Source organism: Brassica oleracea, chromosome C4 (genome assembly GCF_000695525.1).
Source record: "Brassica oleracea var. oleracea cultivar TO1000 chromosome C4, BOL, whole genome shotgun sequence".
Lineage (NCBI taxonomy): Eukaryota > Viridiplantae > Streptophyta > Magnoliopsida > Brassicales > Brassicaceae > Brassica > Brassica oleracea.
The window spans coordinates 36,953,206-36,969,745 of record NC_027751.1 but is presented as its reverse complement, the minus strand read 5'-3'; the positions used below and the strand labels follow the sequence as shown (position 1 = coordinate 36,969,745).

Sequence of the window (16,540 nt, the reverse complement as noted above, 5' to 3'; positions counted from 1 at the left end):
AAAAGATTCAAATATAAGTGTGCTACATCAAAGTGCAGAATGTAAGTACCTTATGTAACATATTAAAAGTTTAACTTGAAGAGTAAAGTTTTCTTATGGAGAAGGCGTGATGATCATATACAAATGCTTTGATAAATAATGTTGGACGAATTATGAGTAATTTAATGAAAAAACCAACATTAAAGCATTCCATTTATTTTTTTTAATTTGTGTGAAAAATGTTAAAATGACACTTTAGTAAGATTTTGCATTAATAATTGGGAATTATGTAATTTATGTATGTTATACCAAAAGTGGAGTTTTGGGCCAATGTTTCATTGTCCATGAATCATGATCTAACTATATCCCAATGACCGGTCCTGGACTTTGACTTGGACTTGTTGCTAAAGAGGTTGGCCACTGATCCACCTTTGGAACATGATATAACTCTCTTTTGGTTTATACTCTGGAGTGTGTCCTCCTCCCTATAATCAAACCCAGCACAGTTCAGTTAAGAAAACATAAGCGAAAACAGCTATCAAAATGCTTGAGTGGAAACAAAGAAAAGACTTGCTTTGATTGTGGCAAATGTCATTTGATTGGCATAAGTCCTCGTGTATCTGCCAAAACAGAGCAAATCCGATGAGCTCATTCGACTAATGAAATTAACAGGAGAATGAACAAAAAGGAAGGTAATATACCCAGCGATTTGATCGCCTATCATCCAAGGTCTCCAGTCATCAGTGACAGAATAGTTAAGCGATCTAATCCAAGCTTGAGTTCCAAGGGAAGGCACATACATGTCATGATCACCACTGTTCACCCAATAAAACATAAGTTTAGAAGGAAAAAAAAAGCCTTTGATTTTATAGCAAGAGGCTAAAACTCTGCTCACCTGAAGATGAGAGAAGGATAGCCATTGATGCTGTTATTCATATGGTATGGTACACTGCTTTTGATGTCATTAGTGTAAGGCATATCCCAGTCACAACGTACCCATTTCCCTTTACTCTCCTGCAACCATAGTTTCTCGTCCTTACCAAGAGATTGTGAATCTTAATCTTTTTGTCATATCTATTACCTTATTAATGTGAAGAGCCCTGCGCACACTCTCATCATTGGCCCAGTAGGTAGTTAACACGTACCGATAATCCTGTAAATGCAAACTCGTAAAAACATTATCTAACAGTTAACAGAGTGTACGTAAGATGGATCACGTACATAGCAATCGGGAGATGGGTCATCTTCGCACAATGGCGTCGTGACAAGTGAGTAGTTTATTCTATCAGTGCACTTATGATATTCTTCAACGAGTTTCAAGCATTCCTTGTTACTTGGATCAACAGTTTCATACTCTCCTTTGCAGATTCTCTTCATCGACTGCTTACAAAACAAGAGTTTTCAGCTACTTTTGCTATCTACTTTCAGACAACAGTAGTTTCATACCTCGTAAAGTTCATCAGAGATCAGTGCCATTCCATGAGTAAACGGAATGCGATGGTTATAATCAAACTCAATATCGGTTACAGGGTTTCCGAGCACGTAGCCCTGAAGGTTTATTGGAGGTTTGCAGCATAAATAGTTTCCTTTTGAGATTTCTTGAACGAGTGCGGGAAGAACCATACCGGAATAAGAATCTCCACCTGCATAAAAAGGGTTGGACAAAAACTCTTGACGCTTGTTTAGCCACTGCACAACAACAACAACCACACAAAATAAAAGGCTCGTAAATGTGTGTATATATGCACAAAGAAGAGATGCTTCAAGAGATGACCAATTAAATCTTTTTTTTTTAAACCTTTTGAAGAAACTCGTGGATCAGCTTGACTTCTCCTGAATCACTTGGTTTGCTAGCAAGTTGAGTTCTTGAGTAGGAGAAGCCAGTTCCAACAGGCTGATCCAAATATATTATACTTGATATCTGATGCACAACTTGAAAAAAAAAAAGATGAGCATAAACAATTGGGAGTTTTTATTTGTCATATTTGAATAATGTACAAACACTTTGTGATACCTTAGTCCATGAATATGTAGTAGCGATCAAGGAAGGAAGAGTCCCATTGTAAACCTCAAATTTCACAGTCACAGGCCCTGTTCTTTTGGTAATCTTGCTTCAGAAACAAAGCAGAGACATAGCATAACAATGAGTTAAAGTGAGTCAAATTACCGTTCTCGTAAAGAAGACCGGAGATTGAAGAGCAACCAGGTCCTCCACTTAACCAGAGAAGAAGAGGGTCTTCTTCTGGATTCCTTTCAGATTTGATGAAGTAGTAGAACAACTGCACTTGCTCTTCCTCACCAACACCAATATACCTTTCAATAAAAAGTCATAGATACTCTCAACTCCAAACTCAGAACAAACCCCGTTTAGTATGGTAAGAGTTTTTCAGCAAACAAACCCGGTTTCGAACTCAAAAGGAAGAGGACCTTCAAAACCAGGAAGATACTTGATGATAGAGGTAGAATCAACAGCATTGCCAGACAAGATAATAAGAAGAAAAAGAAGCTGCAGGACAGAGGAAACGTTGGCGTTAGCCATTGGAGTTATGATAAACCGGCACAAGACCAACGATTAAATTAAATTTGTAATAGTAGAAAACACACACACACAAAAGGTGTACCGTAATTCACTTGTCTCCATCTTTGAATTTTTTGACTACTTATCCGAATCTGTCGCGTATTTAAAATATAAAAAAAAGAAAAATTAATGAAAAAGCATATTAATATCAATCAAGTGGCAACCAACCAAACCGTGTGACGATTTGCCTTTTAGACCACAAGGTCCACAACATACATTACTAAAAAAACAGGAACAGATACAAAAGTAAAACCAGATTAGGTTCATTCCAGTATAAGAAGACAGTACCCAAGTTTCAATTTGCCTACACTGCCATCAAGTACTACTACTAACCCAATTCCACGATTACATAATCGCTTGTATAGTCGTTCGTTTAATTTATCATCATTCCCTTTCCAATGTTTCCGTTCCTTCTCTTCTTTCTTTTTGATAAAACGTTAAATATTATATCAAATTTTCAATTTTGTGACAGACATTACAATAAGAACTAGGAACAAAATGCAAATTAATATTTAAATATAAAGAATTCAGAATCTAACTTTAAAAATATAAACATTATTTAAACATATGTTGCCATACCCTAACAAATGGATAAACGTGATTTACAATTTATATGTTTTTCGATATATTTAATAATATTCAATTTTTAAAAATTGTAATTATTTATATTTACATTATTTAAAATTTATTTTTCACCGAAATAAAATTTTAAATTTTATAATTATTTATAAGATTCAATCTGTAAACAAAATTGATAAAAAAAATATTCAGAAGAAATTCTCAAAAATGTCTGCTCATAAAATTTCTCAAAAAGTTTACTCAAAATATTTATTCATGAAATCTGTTCAGAAGATTTAATATTTCGGGTAAAATTCTTTAAATTATAATCTTGAAAATATTTTAGTGGTTTTTTTGTTTTAACGATCTGGATATAATTTCAATATTCCTTTATGTAATATTTTCATTTAATTAAAGATATGGTATATGCTTGAATTGAAATTGAAGTTTTAGGTTATTTTAGGCAAAAAAAATTATTATTGTTTGGTATTAAAATATTTTTTTATTCTTTTAATAATGGTTGTATTTATATTTTGTGGTCGCTTGCTTGATTTTGTTTGAAGTCTTCCATGATTTTTTATTTGTATGTGAATAAAATTAACCTATGAATTGTCTATTATTCTAATTTTCTGTTTTAAATTGTTTTCCACCTCTTTATAATTTTGTTAATTGTAAATTTTATTATATTATTCTTAAAAGTTATAAAATAAATACAGTACTTTTGTGTGTTCATGTGTATGTGGTATTTTTACATAGAAATTAAAAATATCTTACGAATATATTTGATATTCTTAAACTTGAGCTTTATGAGAAAAATGATGAATAATTTATATCCCAATAATACTAAAATTTAGTAGAATTACAAAATCAATGTTATCTATTTTTAATAACAAAAGATTTTGAATTTAATTTAAAAAATCATTATTAAACTAATAACATTGGATTTTACTACGATTTTAAAAATCTATAAAAATAACAATATAATCTCAAAAGAAATTTTTTTGGAATTCATCTACCAATAACCTCTAACTTTTAAAATTATTAAATTCCATACAGATTCTGGTTCCAGTGACTTCCCCCAAGTTTCAATTGAAAGTAAAGATTTCTTAATAACATACACATGCGGTAATATAATAATAATATTATTGAACTGATCTTGAAATTTTGAGGATCATAGATAATTAAATAAAAAGTAATAGAATTTATTTAATAATTTAGAACTATATAGTTTATGCTTATTACTTTTAGACATTTGAGGTCCTATACCAATATTTCATCTGATTATGTATAGGACCAAGCTATATGCCCATGGCTGGACTTGGACTTTTTGCTAAAGAGGTTGGCCACTGATACACCTTTGGAACATGATATAACACTCCTCTGGTTTTTACTCTGTAGTGTGCCCTCCTCCCTACAAGCAAACCCAACACGGGTCAGTAAATTAAGAAACATAAAGCGAACGCGCCGCAAAATGTGAGTGGAAACAAATAAAGGACTAACTTTGATAGTCGCAAATGTCATCCTATTGGCATACGTTCTCGTGTATCTGCCAAAACATAGCGAATCTTATATATGAGCTCATGCGACAAGTCGTATGATGAAATTAACAAGAGACTGAACAAAAGAAGAAGGCAATATACCCTGCGATTTGATCGCCTATCATCCAAGGTTCCAGTCATCAGTGACAGAATAGTTAAGAGATCTAATCCAAGCTTGAGTTCCAAGGAAAGGCACAAGCATATCGTGATCACCACTGTTCATTCAACAAAACCTAAGTTTACAAAAATCCTTGAATTTTCTGGCAAGAGGCTAAACTCTGACCTGAAGATGAGGGAAGGATAGCCACTAATGCTGTTATTTACGTGGTATGGTACACTGCTTTTGATGTCATTGTTGTAAGATATTTCAATGTTACAAAGTACCCATTTCCCTTTACTCTCCTGCAATCATAGTTCCTCGTCATTACCAAAATATCGTGAATCTTAACTCTTTTGTCATATCTAATACCTTATTAATGCGAAGAGCCTTACGCACGCTCTCATCGTTGGCCCAGTAGGTATTTAACACGTACCTATAATCCTGCAAATGCAAACTTCTAAATACTTACATCTGACAGTTAACAGAGGGTAAGATGGATTACTTACATAACAATCGGGAGGTGTGTCTTCATCTTCGCACAATGGCGCTATGACAAGTTTGTAGTTTATTCCATCAGTGCACTTATGATATTCTTCAACGATTTTGAAGCATTCCTTGTTACTTGGATCAATAGTTCTATATTCTCCTTTGCAGATTGTCTTCATCGACTGCTTACAAAACAAGAGTTTTGAACTACCTTGTTATCTACTTTCAAGTTTCAAATAACAGTAGGTATTGTTGATATATGTGTAGATATATTTGGAGCCAACAACCAAGTCTAATGAAGTTAAGTTCTGTCGTTCATCATTTATTCTACTGACCAGAATTAACTTTAAGTCCTTTGTTGGACAACAAAAAGATATTATATTATCCAAACTTGAGCTGGTTTGGACAATCAGATCGGAATAGAACAACCAATAAAACATAAATCTATATAATGAGATCTCGCAGTTCTAGTTAAAGAGTCAGAAATTCTATTTTGCACGCGGGATATATGAAATCTTGAAAGCCAAGAAGCGTAATTGAAGATACTTTATCTCATCCAATTATGTCGTGAAATTTGGCCATGCAAAAGGCTTTTTCATCATTGCAATCAGATCCTTGCAGTCCGTCCCAAATTTTTGACATGTCGAATGTTGAATCATACTTTCCATTGCCCATTGCGGTGCTTCTAATTCTGTATGCCAAGCATCCTCTCGCGGTCTTAAGTTACACGTCCCAATTAGTTAAATTTTCCCCAAACTGTCCTTCCAAAGTCCAAACTCATCCACATCCACTGAGCTGTAGAGGTCCATGTGCCATCCACCATACATATGTTACTCAAGTTCAAGGCTTGTGTTTCCTCATTATGATGTTCTTGTGGAGATAAAGGCACCATATTATTTGCAGTAAACCAAGCTTGGCATTCGTCATCCGCATATCTGACTAGTTTCATGAGATCCATGTCTATGCCCCTAAATAACTTATCATTTTGAGCCTTCAAGATATACCATGTCTATGCCTCTAAAAGGATTCTACGCAAACACATCAAATATGAGTCGCATCTTTGAAGTCAAGAATGCGTTGACTGCTCTCCAACAAGGGGATAATTTATTCTCCAAAACATTTTTGCGAGTTCAAAGCTCTTTAGGCAGAACGGGAGATTCTTCGTCCTCCACTCACATATCCAATGATTTTATATGAAATGCGTGAAAAAAGACAAAGTTTTTGGCCTTCTTTCTTCTCTCAACAACTTATTCAATGGCTTGATTCATCACATCTTACGATCTAACAAACTTCCAAGTTTGGATGAGGTATGTATGCATATTCAAAAAGATAAGGTTCTATTTCTTTGTTTGGCCTTAAAAGTGAGTTATCTTTTGCCAACAAAAAGATCTATGAAAGAGTACGTGTGAGCATTGCAAAAAGAAAGATCATACTAAGGACAAATGTTGGATTTTTAATCTACATCTAAATCCGCCACCAAGGGGGGGGGGGGAGATGGTTTAAAGGCTATGTCTGCTTCTGCTGTTGAAGATGTTCTGGTGAGGAAATCTGATTTTGAATATCTCATCAAAAGCATTGCCTCTCTAAAAGAATCTGATAAAGCCTTAGATACTCTTAGATTTCACAAACCAATTATTATTGATTCTAGTGCATCCCATCGTATGATTATTGATGCAAGTCTAATTGATAACTTTAAACTTGCTTCAGAAAATGTTGTTATGCTAATGGTCGTAATGTGCCTGTTAATTGTATTGGAAATTTGAAATTGTTTAACAAAGATTCTAAAACCTTTTATATGCTTGAAGCTATTTCAAAAGTGTTGTATGTTTTAAAAGAAAATAAATATTTTGATTGCGTGGCTATTTTCAGTGCTACTGATATTTGTTTTCAGGATATTAAAACAGAACAAAATAATTGGAGAAGGATCAACAAAGAATGGCTTTTATGTTCTTGAAGATCTTGAATTTTTCATTAAACATGTTTTTAATTTCTAGTATTTCATTTGAGAATAACACGTATGAGTTTGCATCCTAGAAAAGCATTGCATATCAGTTTTTTCTAGATTCTTCTATTATTTATGAAATAAAAAATGTAAATAACACAATATACTAACAAAATATATGTTCTAAACAATATATTAAAGTTGCATAAAAGGAAGAATTAAATTGTTATGTTTTGAAATCTTTTTATATATACATATATCATTTTACAAACATCCACGGATCAAATTCTAGTTCTTATTTATGTATTCAACAACTGTATTATTCTTTTATAAATATGTAAATCCATGTACAAATCAGATTAAGTGAACTTACATATTCTTTATGTTTTATATTATTTTTATTCTATATATTTTCTATTTCTTAGGCATATTTTTACACGTATGTGGTGCTCATACCTCGTAAAGTTCACCAGAGATCAGTGCCATCCCATGATCATAAGGAATACGATGGTTCTCATCAAATTCAATATCGGTTACCGGGTTTCCAAGCACATAGCCCTGTATTTTTGGCAATGTACCAAAGAAGAGAAGGTAACTATTATTTTTAAAAGGACTTTTAACTTTAGAACCCCTCAACTAATTTGTTTTGGGTAAAAACTTCAAAACTAAGTATTTAATGAATTAAACCCTACCAGGTCATAATTACCATTACTACCGATAAATCTTTAGTTCAAGGGTTTCTACATTAAATAAACACTAAGTAGTAATCCGCGCCGTGCGCAGAGTGAAATAATTGATTAGAATATTTAGTTTACGTTGTAATAAAAGATTTGTCTTATAGCTTTTCAAGGGATGGACATTTAGATATCCGTTCGGATTCGGTTGATTTCGGTTGATCTATTCGCATTTCAGAATTTTAGAGTTAAAAATTTAAATATGATTCGGATATTTACAAATTTTGGTTTGAATATGGTTTGGATTTGGTTCGAATTATTGTAGGTTCGGTTCGGGTTCGAGTTCGGGTATCCATTTTAATTATGTAATAATTTTTAACAAAAATCCAAATATATTTAATCCTAAAAATTTGAAAATAAAATAATATAAAACATAAAATTTTGAATAATGAAAAAATAAAAAAAAATTGAATAATGTAAGACTAAATACTTAAATTTACATAAAAAATAGTTCAGTTTAAATATTTAAATGGAGAAAAATATATATTTTCAGTATTTTGAACATGTTTTATTATTTTAGACATTTTCATATTATTGAATATCTAATAGATAAAATTTAAAATAATTAATTCTTTAAGTATATAATTGTGTTTTAGATATTTTCGGTATCCAAAATATTTCATTTTAGTTCGGATTCGGGTTTGGTTATCCGGATATTAAACTTTTAGATCCGTTTTAGTACTTAACCAGTTTTAGTTTGTGTTTAGCTTACTTTCAAATCAAGTTCCGTTCGGTTTTTTCGGATCCAAATATTTTACCCAAGCTTACTTTCTTCTACCAATATAAAGAAAATAAATAAATGTAAAACAAATATGCTGAGTTTATTTTACGTACATAATTATATGACTATATTTTAAGAATATCAATAAAAATGGTTGGGCATCGTGTCAATATTGTTGGGCATGTTCCAAAATTGACGTAGTCTATAACCAATAACCTGTACTTTCGTATAAAATATTTTTGGTAAATATAATAAAAACATGATACAATCGAGTGAAATGGGCTAGAGTTGCGTCGAAAATAATTTGATCTCTTCACACGGTACATGAATTCTGTTTTTCAATCGATTTCAAGATTTTTTTTTCTTATAATCTTTTCTGATTTTTTTTTAACAATCTGATTATGTTTCTATTTCTTAGTTTGGTATGAAAACTCTGTAAAGAAAAATAATATTTGACTAAACTAAAGATCTAACTATGTGTGTGGCATTTTTTACCTCAATTTCATTAATTCATAACCAATCATCATTATTTGTTGCTTTCGTATGCATAAACTTCAACCATGACCAAGTTAGACAAGATACCAAAAATTGTAATTTCTAAAAACATTTTCATTCCGGCATTTTAGTTGACGTGAATCTTAATGATTTTGTAATTTGTTTCTTTCAACAATGCTATTATTCAGTACTTTCCCGGAGATAATTTCAATTCGCTAATACAAAGTTTAAAATGCGGAAACTAAAAATGAGATGATTAAAAAAATGTGTGTGAACACATTAAATTATCTACGATAGATTTAAAAAATTTAGTGTGTGAACACATTAATTGCTAAATGACTGAGACTGACACGTAAGCATTTTGAAGTTGAAATGATTGTGAAGCTGACACGTATCAATGTGTGTGTGAATACATTTATTACAAATGCTTCTCTTTTAATATATAAGAGATAGTTGAGGGGTTTTACCATTAAAAATCCAAAAAATCAAAAATTCAAATTGTATAATATTATCTAAACATTAGTAACTTAAATTTTCAAAATTAGCACTTTTAAATTTTTTGGTAAATATATGAGTTTGATGTGTTTTTAACCTTAACAATATATATGTATAAATTAAAAATGTAAAAACCCAGAAAATATAATAAAAATTATCTAAAGATTTATTATTACATTTATTAGATAAGATATAACTTTTATTATATTTTTCTTGTTTTTTACATTTTTTAACTTTTTCGTTAAATACTTAGTTTGGGGGTCTTTAGATAATTTTTTATTATATTTTCTAGGTTTTTACATTTTTAATTTATACATATATATTGTTGATGTTAAAAACACATCAAATTCATATATTTACAAAAAAAAAGTGCTAGTTTTGAAAATTTAAGTTACTAATTTTTAGATAATATTATACAATTTGAATTTTTTTGATTTTTTGATTTTTAAAGGTAAAATCCCTCAACTATGTTTACGTAATGTAGAAACCCGTAAACTAAAGATTTACCGGTAATAATGGTAATTATGACCTGTTAGGGTTTAATTCATTAAATAAAGTTATTTTGCGGTTTTTTCGTTAAATACTTAGTTAGGGGGATATTATCCATAATGAAGGTAAATGCCTCTCACCAATCCGGTTTTTTGCCTTAAGTAAGTCATGTGTGTAGGTAGTTGCTTTGTTTCATTTTCTAGAGTATGTTTTTTTGTAAATGATATCCCAAATAAGTTATTTGTAAGGCTCTCCGTTGCAACCCTGTTATATTATACATACCATGTTCTATACTTCTTTTTAACACAAAACAAAACATATCTTGATGTTCATCACATGATCCATATTTGAATGTTGGATAATCTCTATAAGAGAAAACTCTTCCTTTCTTAATATATCAACAACCTTATAGACATAATCCATATTTGAATATTGGATAATCATTTTGGATTGTCTGGTGATTCGGTTCCAGCTTCATAAATTCTCGAAGGAAATCTCAAAGATTGCAAAATTCATTGTAATCTAACTGCAAAAGGAAATAAAACAAAATTTATCAACTAAATTACTTTATATACGATGATGTTAACTTTTAATCATGTTCTAAATATACCTTATCCAAACATAATGTTCATGTATTTTGATAACAGTCTTGCAGAAAATATAATATAACACAAGACAAGACTTCTCAAGTCCACATTTTTTATAGACATATAAGATGAACTCTTGTTAAAATACTTCTTTAAAAAACCTTGTAAATTGTTGAGTTGTATTATCAACAATATCCTGAAACTCATATTTATAAGAGGTTATAATTCCTTAAAATGCAGTGTTCACTATAAAAATATATATCTTTTAGCCAGAACTATTTAAATGACAAGTCTAAATCAACATTGTTTTATTTTTGAATAACAGAAGAAAGAAATCCTAAAATTACTTGAAACCCAAATTTATAAAGGGTTACAATTTTTCGAAAACTCAATGTTCACTATCGAAACAATTTCCCTTAGATCTACTTGTTCTAGACCAACATTCTATGATTTTTTTAATAACAGAAAGAACAAAACCAAAAAATTACTTGGATCTAACAAAAAAGTACACAAATTAGAAACATATCGGCTGTGAATCGTGGAGAGGAGCAGACATATTTGAGGTTTTGAATCGGGATTCTCTGTAGTCTCTTGTCGCCGGCTACGTGAGTGAGAGAAGATGTTTTTTTCTCGTCGCCGAATTATTTTTACAGAGAAGACGACGATGGTTGGGAAGAATACATTAGGGTTAGTTTAGTCTCTTACATATTAATGAATGTGGTATTTATGAAAATGTCCCAATTTTTTATTTAATTTATTTTTATTTAATTTTGTTGTCAGCTATTTTTTTAATTTATTTAGTGAAAAACTGATACCACCTCATTGAATGGTAAGTCAAATTGGGGGAAATGGCTCTCCTGCCCCTCCATGTGATGGCCAAATCTCCTATGGATCTGCATAATCCCCTATGCCCATGATTCATTAAACGAACGCGAATTGATGAATTTGCCTTTAGTTAAAAAAATCGAGAATTTGAAAGGAAACCGGTCACAATGGGGCACCGTCAAAATGCTAACCGAACAGGTATAGTTGTGGTTAGGGTTCCTTGTGAAACCGGTCTGGTTTTGGGTGGTTTTGTAACAAAAAAAAACGAAATTAATTGGACAATTAATCAGGAAAGCCATAGCTCCGAATCCGCCCTCAGCTCCATCCCCCCTCCCGCAGCTCATTCTCGTTTTCCCAAAGATTGTGGAGCGACGCCATCTGTCGCCATAGACCAGTCCTTTCCCGACGTCTAGCATTCCGTCGAAGCCGGTAAGTTGTGGTCTCCGCCTCGAGCTTTCATCGTAATTGAATTGTGATTCAATTTAGGAGTAATGCACAACGGCCTTGTTTAGTGTCTGGGTCAATCAGTATAGTAAAGTGGTACAAAATGCATTTCAGTGGTTGAATGGGAGTGTATTGTCTATAGGGGCGTAGATCGGTTCGCACCCGATACGTAATTCAATTTGTTGTTGATTGAACTGTGGATAACTTGGGAGAACTCTGAACAACTGATAGAACTGTAGTTAACTTGGAATAACTCGGAACAACTGGTAGAACTGTAGATAACTCTAATAAGTTTGATGAATTTGTTCATTTTTTTGGGCAGGATACAATGAGAAATCATGTCAGCATACATTTTAAATTAAAAGACCGTATGTTTAGTATAACTCTGAAGACATCAGTGGAGGATACGACTTTGTCAATGATAGAAGAGAGGATGTATAAGAAGCTTGGGTTGGATGAAAGCAAGAAAAAACTGGAATTGAGCTACATGCCGCTGGTGGTAGGATGTGAGACACCTTTAAATATTGTTGATGATGAGGATCTTTTTGTTTACCTAACGGGCATGGATAAAGACAACCGAAGAAGTCTTTTGGTTGTGGAGAGTAGTGGAAGATTGGGACAAATATTGAAACGAATGGAATCAATAGTGGAACCGGGACCTGTAGATAAACTCTCGTGGGTGGGTAAAAGTTCGGGTGCTAAGAACTGCGAAGAGTTGCAGGCATTGGAGGATGAAATTGGAGCTAAAGCCATAACTTTGTACGTAGAAGATAAGCAGAGAAATAACGAGGCGATAGAGGGTGGGAATAATGATGCGACTGCGGAGACGGATGCCACTGGGGAGACGGATACCGCTATGGAGACTGATACCGCTATGGAGACGAATACTGCTATGGAGATGGATACTGCTATGGAGACTGATAACGCTGCGGACACTAACACTGCTGCGGAGACAGATACCGCTGTTCCAACAGCTGATAAGTTTGTTGAACAGCCACCAGCCATAAATTCGACTAAGTATATAGAGGAATGGGGTGATGGTTTGAGTCTGTGTAAGCATGACGAATTTCCAAGTAAGAGCGTAATTCAGGAGATCGTCGATAGAGCTACCTATAGTGAATGCTATCATTATCTCACCAAAAAGTCTGATCGTAGATGATTGGTGATTGGATGTTCGCAAGCTAGCTGTAAATGGGGATTACGAGCTGCAAAGATTCCTCAGACAGACATTTTTTTGATTAGGAGCTACAGGAGTAAGCATACATGCTCTCGGACTAGTCAAAGTGACAGCAACGATAAGCAAAAAGGGTCAGCAGAACTAGTGTGATCCTTTTTGAATGAGGAATTCCCGGAAGGCTTGGAAACTCCTAGTCCAAAGGTTATTAAGGGTCTTGTTAAGTTCAAACTTGGGGTAATGATATCAAACTCGACAGCCTTGCCTGGAAAGAATCTGACGGTTTGTGATCAACATGGTAATCCAGGAGATAGCTACAATATGATGTATAGCTATTTGTACATGTTAAAGCAAGTGAATCCGGGAACAACCACCGATGTGAAATTGGATGAGGCAGGTAAATTCAAATACATCTTCATAGCCTTGGGAGCTTGCATATATTGCAGTCATGAGGAAAGTGATAGTGGTGGATACGACATGGCTGAAGAACAGATATGGCGGTGTTCAAGTTTTTGCCAAAGCTCAAGATCCAAATCGCCACCATTATCCACTAGCGTTGGCAGTACTAGATGGAGAGAATCATGCTACCCAGACTTGGTTTTTCGAGATGCTTAAGAGAGCTATACCAGACTCTGCTGAACGGGTTTTCATGACTGACAGAAATCAAAGCCTGATCTTTGTAGTAGCAAACGTGTATCCACAGGCTCACCATGGCCATTGTGTATGGCATTTGAAGGAAAATGTGAAAGGGCATGCTTGTAACGTCAACAAAGATGTAGTCGGGCATAAATTTATGGAATTGGGCAGATATTACACCATGGATGACTTCGACTCTGCCTACAAATCGTTTAAGAGAAGATATCCTTCGGCTTGGAAGTATGTGGAGGAGCATACTCAAAAAGACAAATAGGCAAGATTTTTTTTTTCACGTGACAGGTACAACTTGGACACAAGCAACAGTGTGGAATCAATGAACAACGTGTTTAGAGAGGCAAGGAGGTGGGCCTTAAGACCAATGTTAGATTGTATCATCAACACATTCTCTGATTGGTTTAATCAACATCGCAAGGATGTTGTTTCTGGATCAGTCGAGACGAAGCTGGGGCCTCTGGTTGAGAACCACTTGCACGATCTATGGCCTGTTGCAAGAACGCTACCTGTGCGGGAGCTTAATAGCTATGAACTTGAGTACGAGGTCACCGACAGTGATGGGAGTATGTTTTTGGCGAACTTGGTTGCGAAAACTTGTACTTGCAAGGTGTGGGATTATGAAAAGATTCCTTGTCTGCACGGTCTGGATGCGTACATATATTACACTAAGTGCGGTGATGAGGGCGTTGGCACGCGACGTGATGTCCATATTCACTATCACGAGCTCTGCTCAAAATACTATTGGACGGAACTGTGGGCATTGGCGTATTCCAGGACACTTTATGTCGTGTCCGACAAGTCTTCATGGAATGTACCAGATGACATAAAAGAGCTGAACATCATACCTCCGAATCGCATTACCTGGAAGGAAAGGAGAAGAGTTAAAAGACATCCATCTTGTGGAGAACGACGTAAAAGGACACGGAACAAGAGGCAGCCAAGGCAAAACTATGGTTTCAATTGGTTGTTATTTGGAAATAGTGCTAGCCCCCCTACTTGAATTTACCTCTATCATGTGCGTTGTTTTTCTGTTGTATGAATCGGGTTGTTTTCTTTTCTGCGTAAAACTTGGTTATCTGCTTGGTAAAACTTGGTTATTTGCTTTGTAAAACTGGGTAAAACTTGGTTATCTGCTTGGTAAAACACTACTTTATTTTTTTGTTTGACATTAGTGTTATCTATATTGAAATCCGTCTCCCCTAGTTTTACATTTGATTCGTCGACTATAACTTATAATTAAACCCAACGGTGTAAACGTTTTTTGAAAATTCGTTAAAACTCGAAACATATCCATTACAACACCTTCACCTTCATGTCTCACTTTGTTAATGAAGAACATGTTATAATTTATAAAATAAAATTTCCAATTAAAGTTATAACCAAAATATTAATACACAATACAAGCTGTCTAACATTTTAAAGTATTAATATCGAAAGTAAAACTGGAATACGAAATCAAAAAGATTAGTAACACTACATATGTTAGAAACCACCAAAAATAGAGCTATGAACAAATTTCGTAACACTAGTATAATATGTGTAATTAAGACCAAATTTTTGGAGGGAAATAAATTTTTGTTTGGCACCTAAAATATTAAATATTTTCAATCAAATCATCGTAATCTCTCTCTTCTTATCTCAACCACAGATATCTCTCTCCACTCTCTCTCGCTCCCCTCTCTCTCTCCTCTCTTCCAATTATCTCACAAACATCTCCCAACTCTCTCAACATGACGCACCCACACGAGGAGTACAGCCACATGAAGGAGTTGAAGAAATACAACAACATGCTACGGTGCATTGCCGACGCTCATTACGGGATCCCGACTAGATGTCCTTGTGGGGGAAGAATCGTCGACGAGGTTTCTCCGGGTAAGAAATTTGCCGGCGACTTTTATACTCTGCCGGGAAGGAAATACTTCACCTGTGACAACTTTGAGGTACTTTTCAGATATTAGGGTTTTGATTTGAATCATGTGATGATTGTGTTAGGTTTCATATGTATGAATTGAGTTCTATTTGCAGGATGATGGACTCCACTTTCGTCAACCTTGGGTCTTTGCGATATAGGACGAGGTTGAGGGCTTACTGACGCGTGTTGATGAAATGACTGCAGAGATCGCTGAGCTCAAGGATCAACTCAAGCATGTTTGAATCTTAAAGTAATGTTGTTGTTGATGTCTCATTTCGGTTCCAGTTTGCTGTTGTTCAACCATGGGTTTCATGGTCTGGTCTTTCATGTTGTGGTTGTTTAAGACTTGTAATACTTCTAAGTCTCGTTCTACAATTAAGCTATGTTAATTTTTGTATGTTCATGTGTATTTGATGTTAGAAGTTTTCAGGCTCCTAAGACAAATGTTGTAGTATAGTGAATGTCGAACCAGTTCTGAGGGATATCAAAGCAATGAGAATGCAAGTACTCACTTAATCTAAGTGCAACCGATAATTTAAGAGGTTTCTAAACTAATGATTAATGATAAATGAAATGACTTTCTTTACTAAGGGAAAAGAGAACTCATGGGCATAGGGATTAGACCTTGGGTGATCAAGTTTCAAACTAAGGATGGCAAACGATCAATCAAACTATCAACCTTAAGCTTAGACACAATCCTAAACAAACTCTATATCTAGATGGATGCTCATTTACTAACATATCTCAAACATCAAATGTCTTTGGTTGAATAATGTGAAAGCAATCATTACTAACAAGTCTAATGGCTATCTTAGCACCTCTAACAACAAAT

At 33.9% G+C, this 16,540-nt stretch overlaps 2 protein-coding genes and 1 pseudogene across 4 annotated transcripts; 1 reads left to right on the top strand and 2 right to left on the bottom strand.

Moving 5' to 3' along the window:
• Nucleotides 1–219: 219 nt before the first annotated feature.
• Nucleotides 220–2,579, bottom strand: LOC106336809 (serine carboxypeptidase-like 7). Of its 3 annotated transcripts, none has more exons than XM_013775750.1 (11): nucleotides 2,379–2,579; nucleotides 2,147–2,292; nucleotides 1,994–2,070; nucleotides 1,778–1,900; nucleotides 1,426–1,668; nucleotides 1,201–1,359; nucleotides 1,061–1,132; nucleotides 875–993; nucleotides 681–794; nucleotides 539–599; nucleotides 220–457 (listed from the first exon to the last, which is right to left on the bottom strand). In XM_013775750.1, the coding sequence occupies exons 1-11, from the start codon at nucleotides 2,516–2,518 to the stop codon at nucleotides 329–331; spliced, it is 1,383 nt and encodes a 460-aa protein (XP_013631204.1). In that variant the 5' UTR covers nucleotides 2,519–2,579; the 3' UTR covers nucleotides 220–328. The 3 variants fall into 3 exon arrangements, with proteins under 3 accessions (XP_013631204.1, XP_013631202.1, XP_013631203.1); XM_013775748.1 differs by having other exon boundaries at nucleotides 220–464; nucleotides 554–599; XM_013775749.1 differs by lacking the exon at nucleotides 2,379–2,579 and having other exon boundaries at nucleotides 220–464; nucleotides 554–599; nucleotides 1,778–1,911; nucleotides 2,147–2,242.
• A 1,866-nt stretch (nucleotides 2,580–4,445) lies between these two features.
• On the bottom strand, nucleotides 4,446–9,142 carry LOC106338793 (annotated as a pseudogene).
• Nucleotides 9,143–13,385: 4,243 nt separating this feature from the next.
• Nucleotides 13,386–14,796, top strand: LOC106338792. The gene is made up of 3 exons (XM_013777689.1): nucleotides 13,386–13,542; nucleotides 13,592–14,021; nucleotides 14,082–14,796. Exons 1-3 carry the CDS (start codon nucleotides 13,386–13,388, stop codon nucleotides 14,794–14,796), a joined length of 1,302 nt encoding a protein of 433 aa, XP_013633143.1.
• Nucleotides 14,797–16,540: the final 1,744 nt, after the last annotated feature.

Bases quoted from the DNA above. Each gene is read 5' to 3' on its own strand.
- LOC106336809 (XM_013775750.1), bottom strand. From the start codon at position 2,518: ATGGCTAACGCCAACGTTTCCTCTGTCCTGCAGCTTCTTTTTCTTCTT. The intron at 1,901-1,993 runs GTATCACAAAGT...GTTGTGCATCAG, and splicing joins CTACATATTCATGGACTAAG to ATATCAAGTATAATATATTT. The intron at 600-680 runs GTATATTACCTT...CTGTTTTGGCAG, and splicing joins ATAGGCGATCAAATCGCTGG to ATACACGAGGACTTATGCCA.
- LOC106338792 (XM_013777689.1), top strand. From the start codon at position 13,386: ATGATATCAAACTCGACAGCCTTGCCTGGAAAGAATCTGACGGTTTGT. The intron at 13,543-13,591 runs GTAAATTCAAAT...CATATATTGCAG, and splicing joins TGTGAAATTGGATGAGGCAG to TCATGAGGAAAGTGATAGTG. The intron at 14,022-14,081 runs GTATGTGGAGGA...TTCACGTGACAG, and splicing joins AGATATCCTTCGGCTTGGAA to GTACAACTTGGACACAAGCA.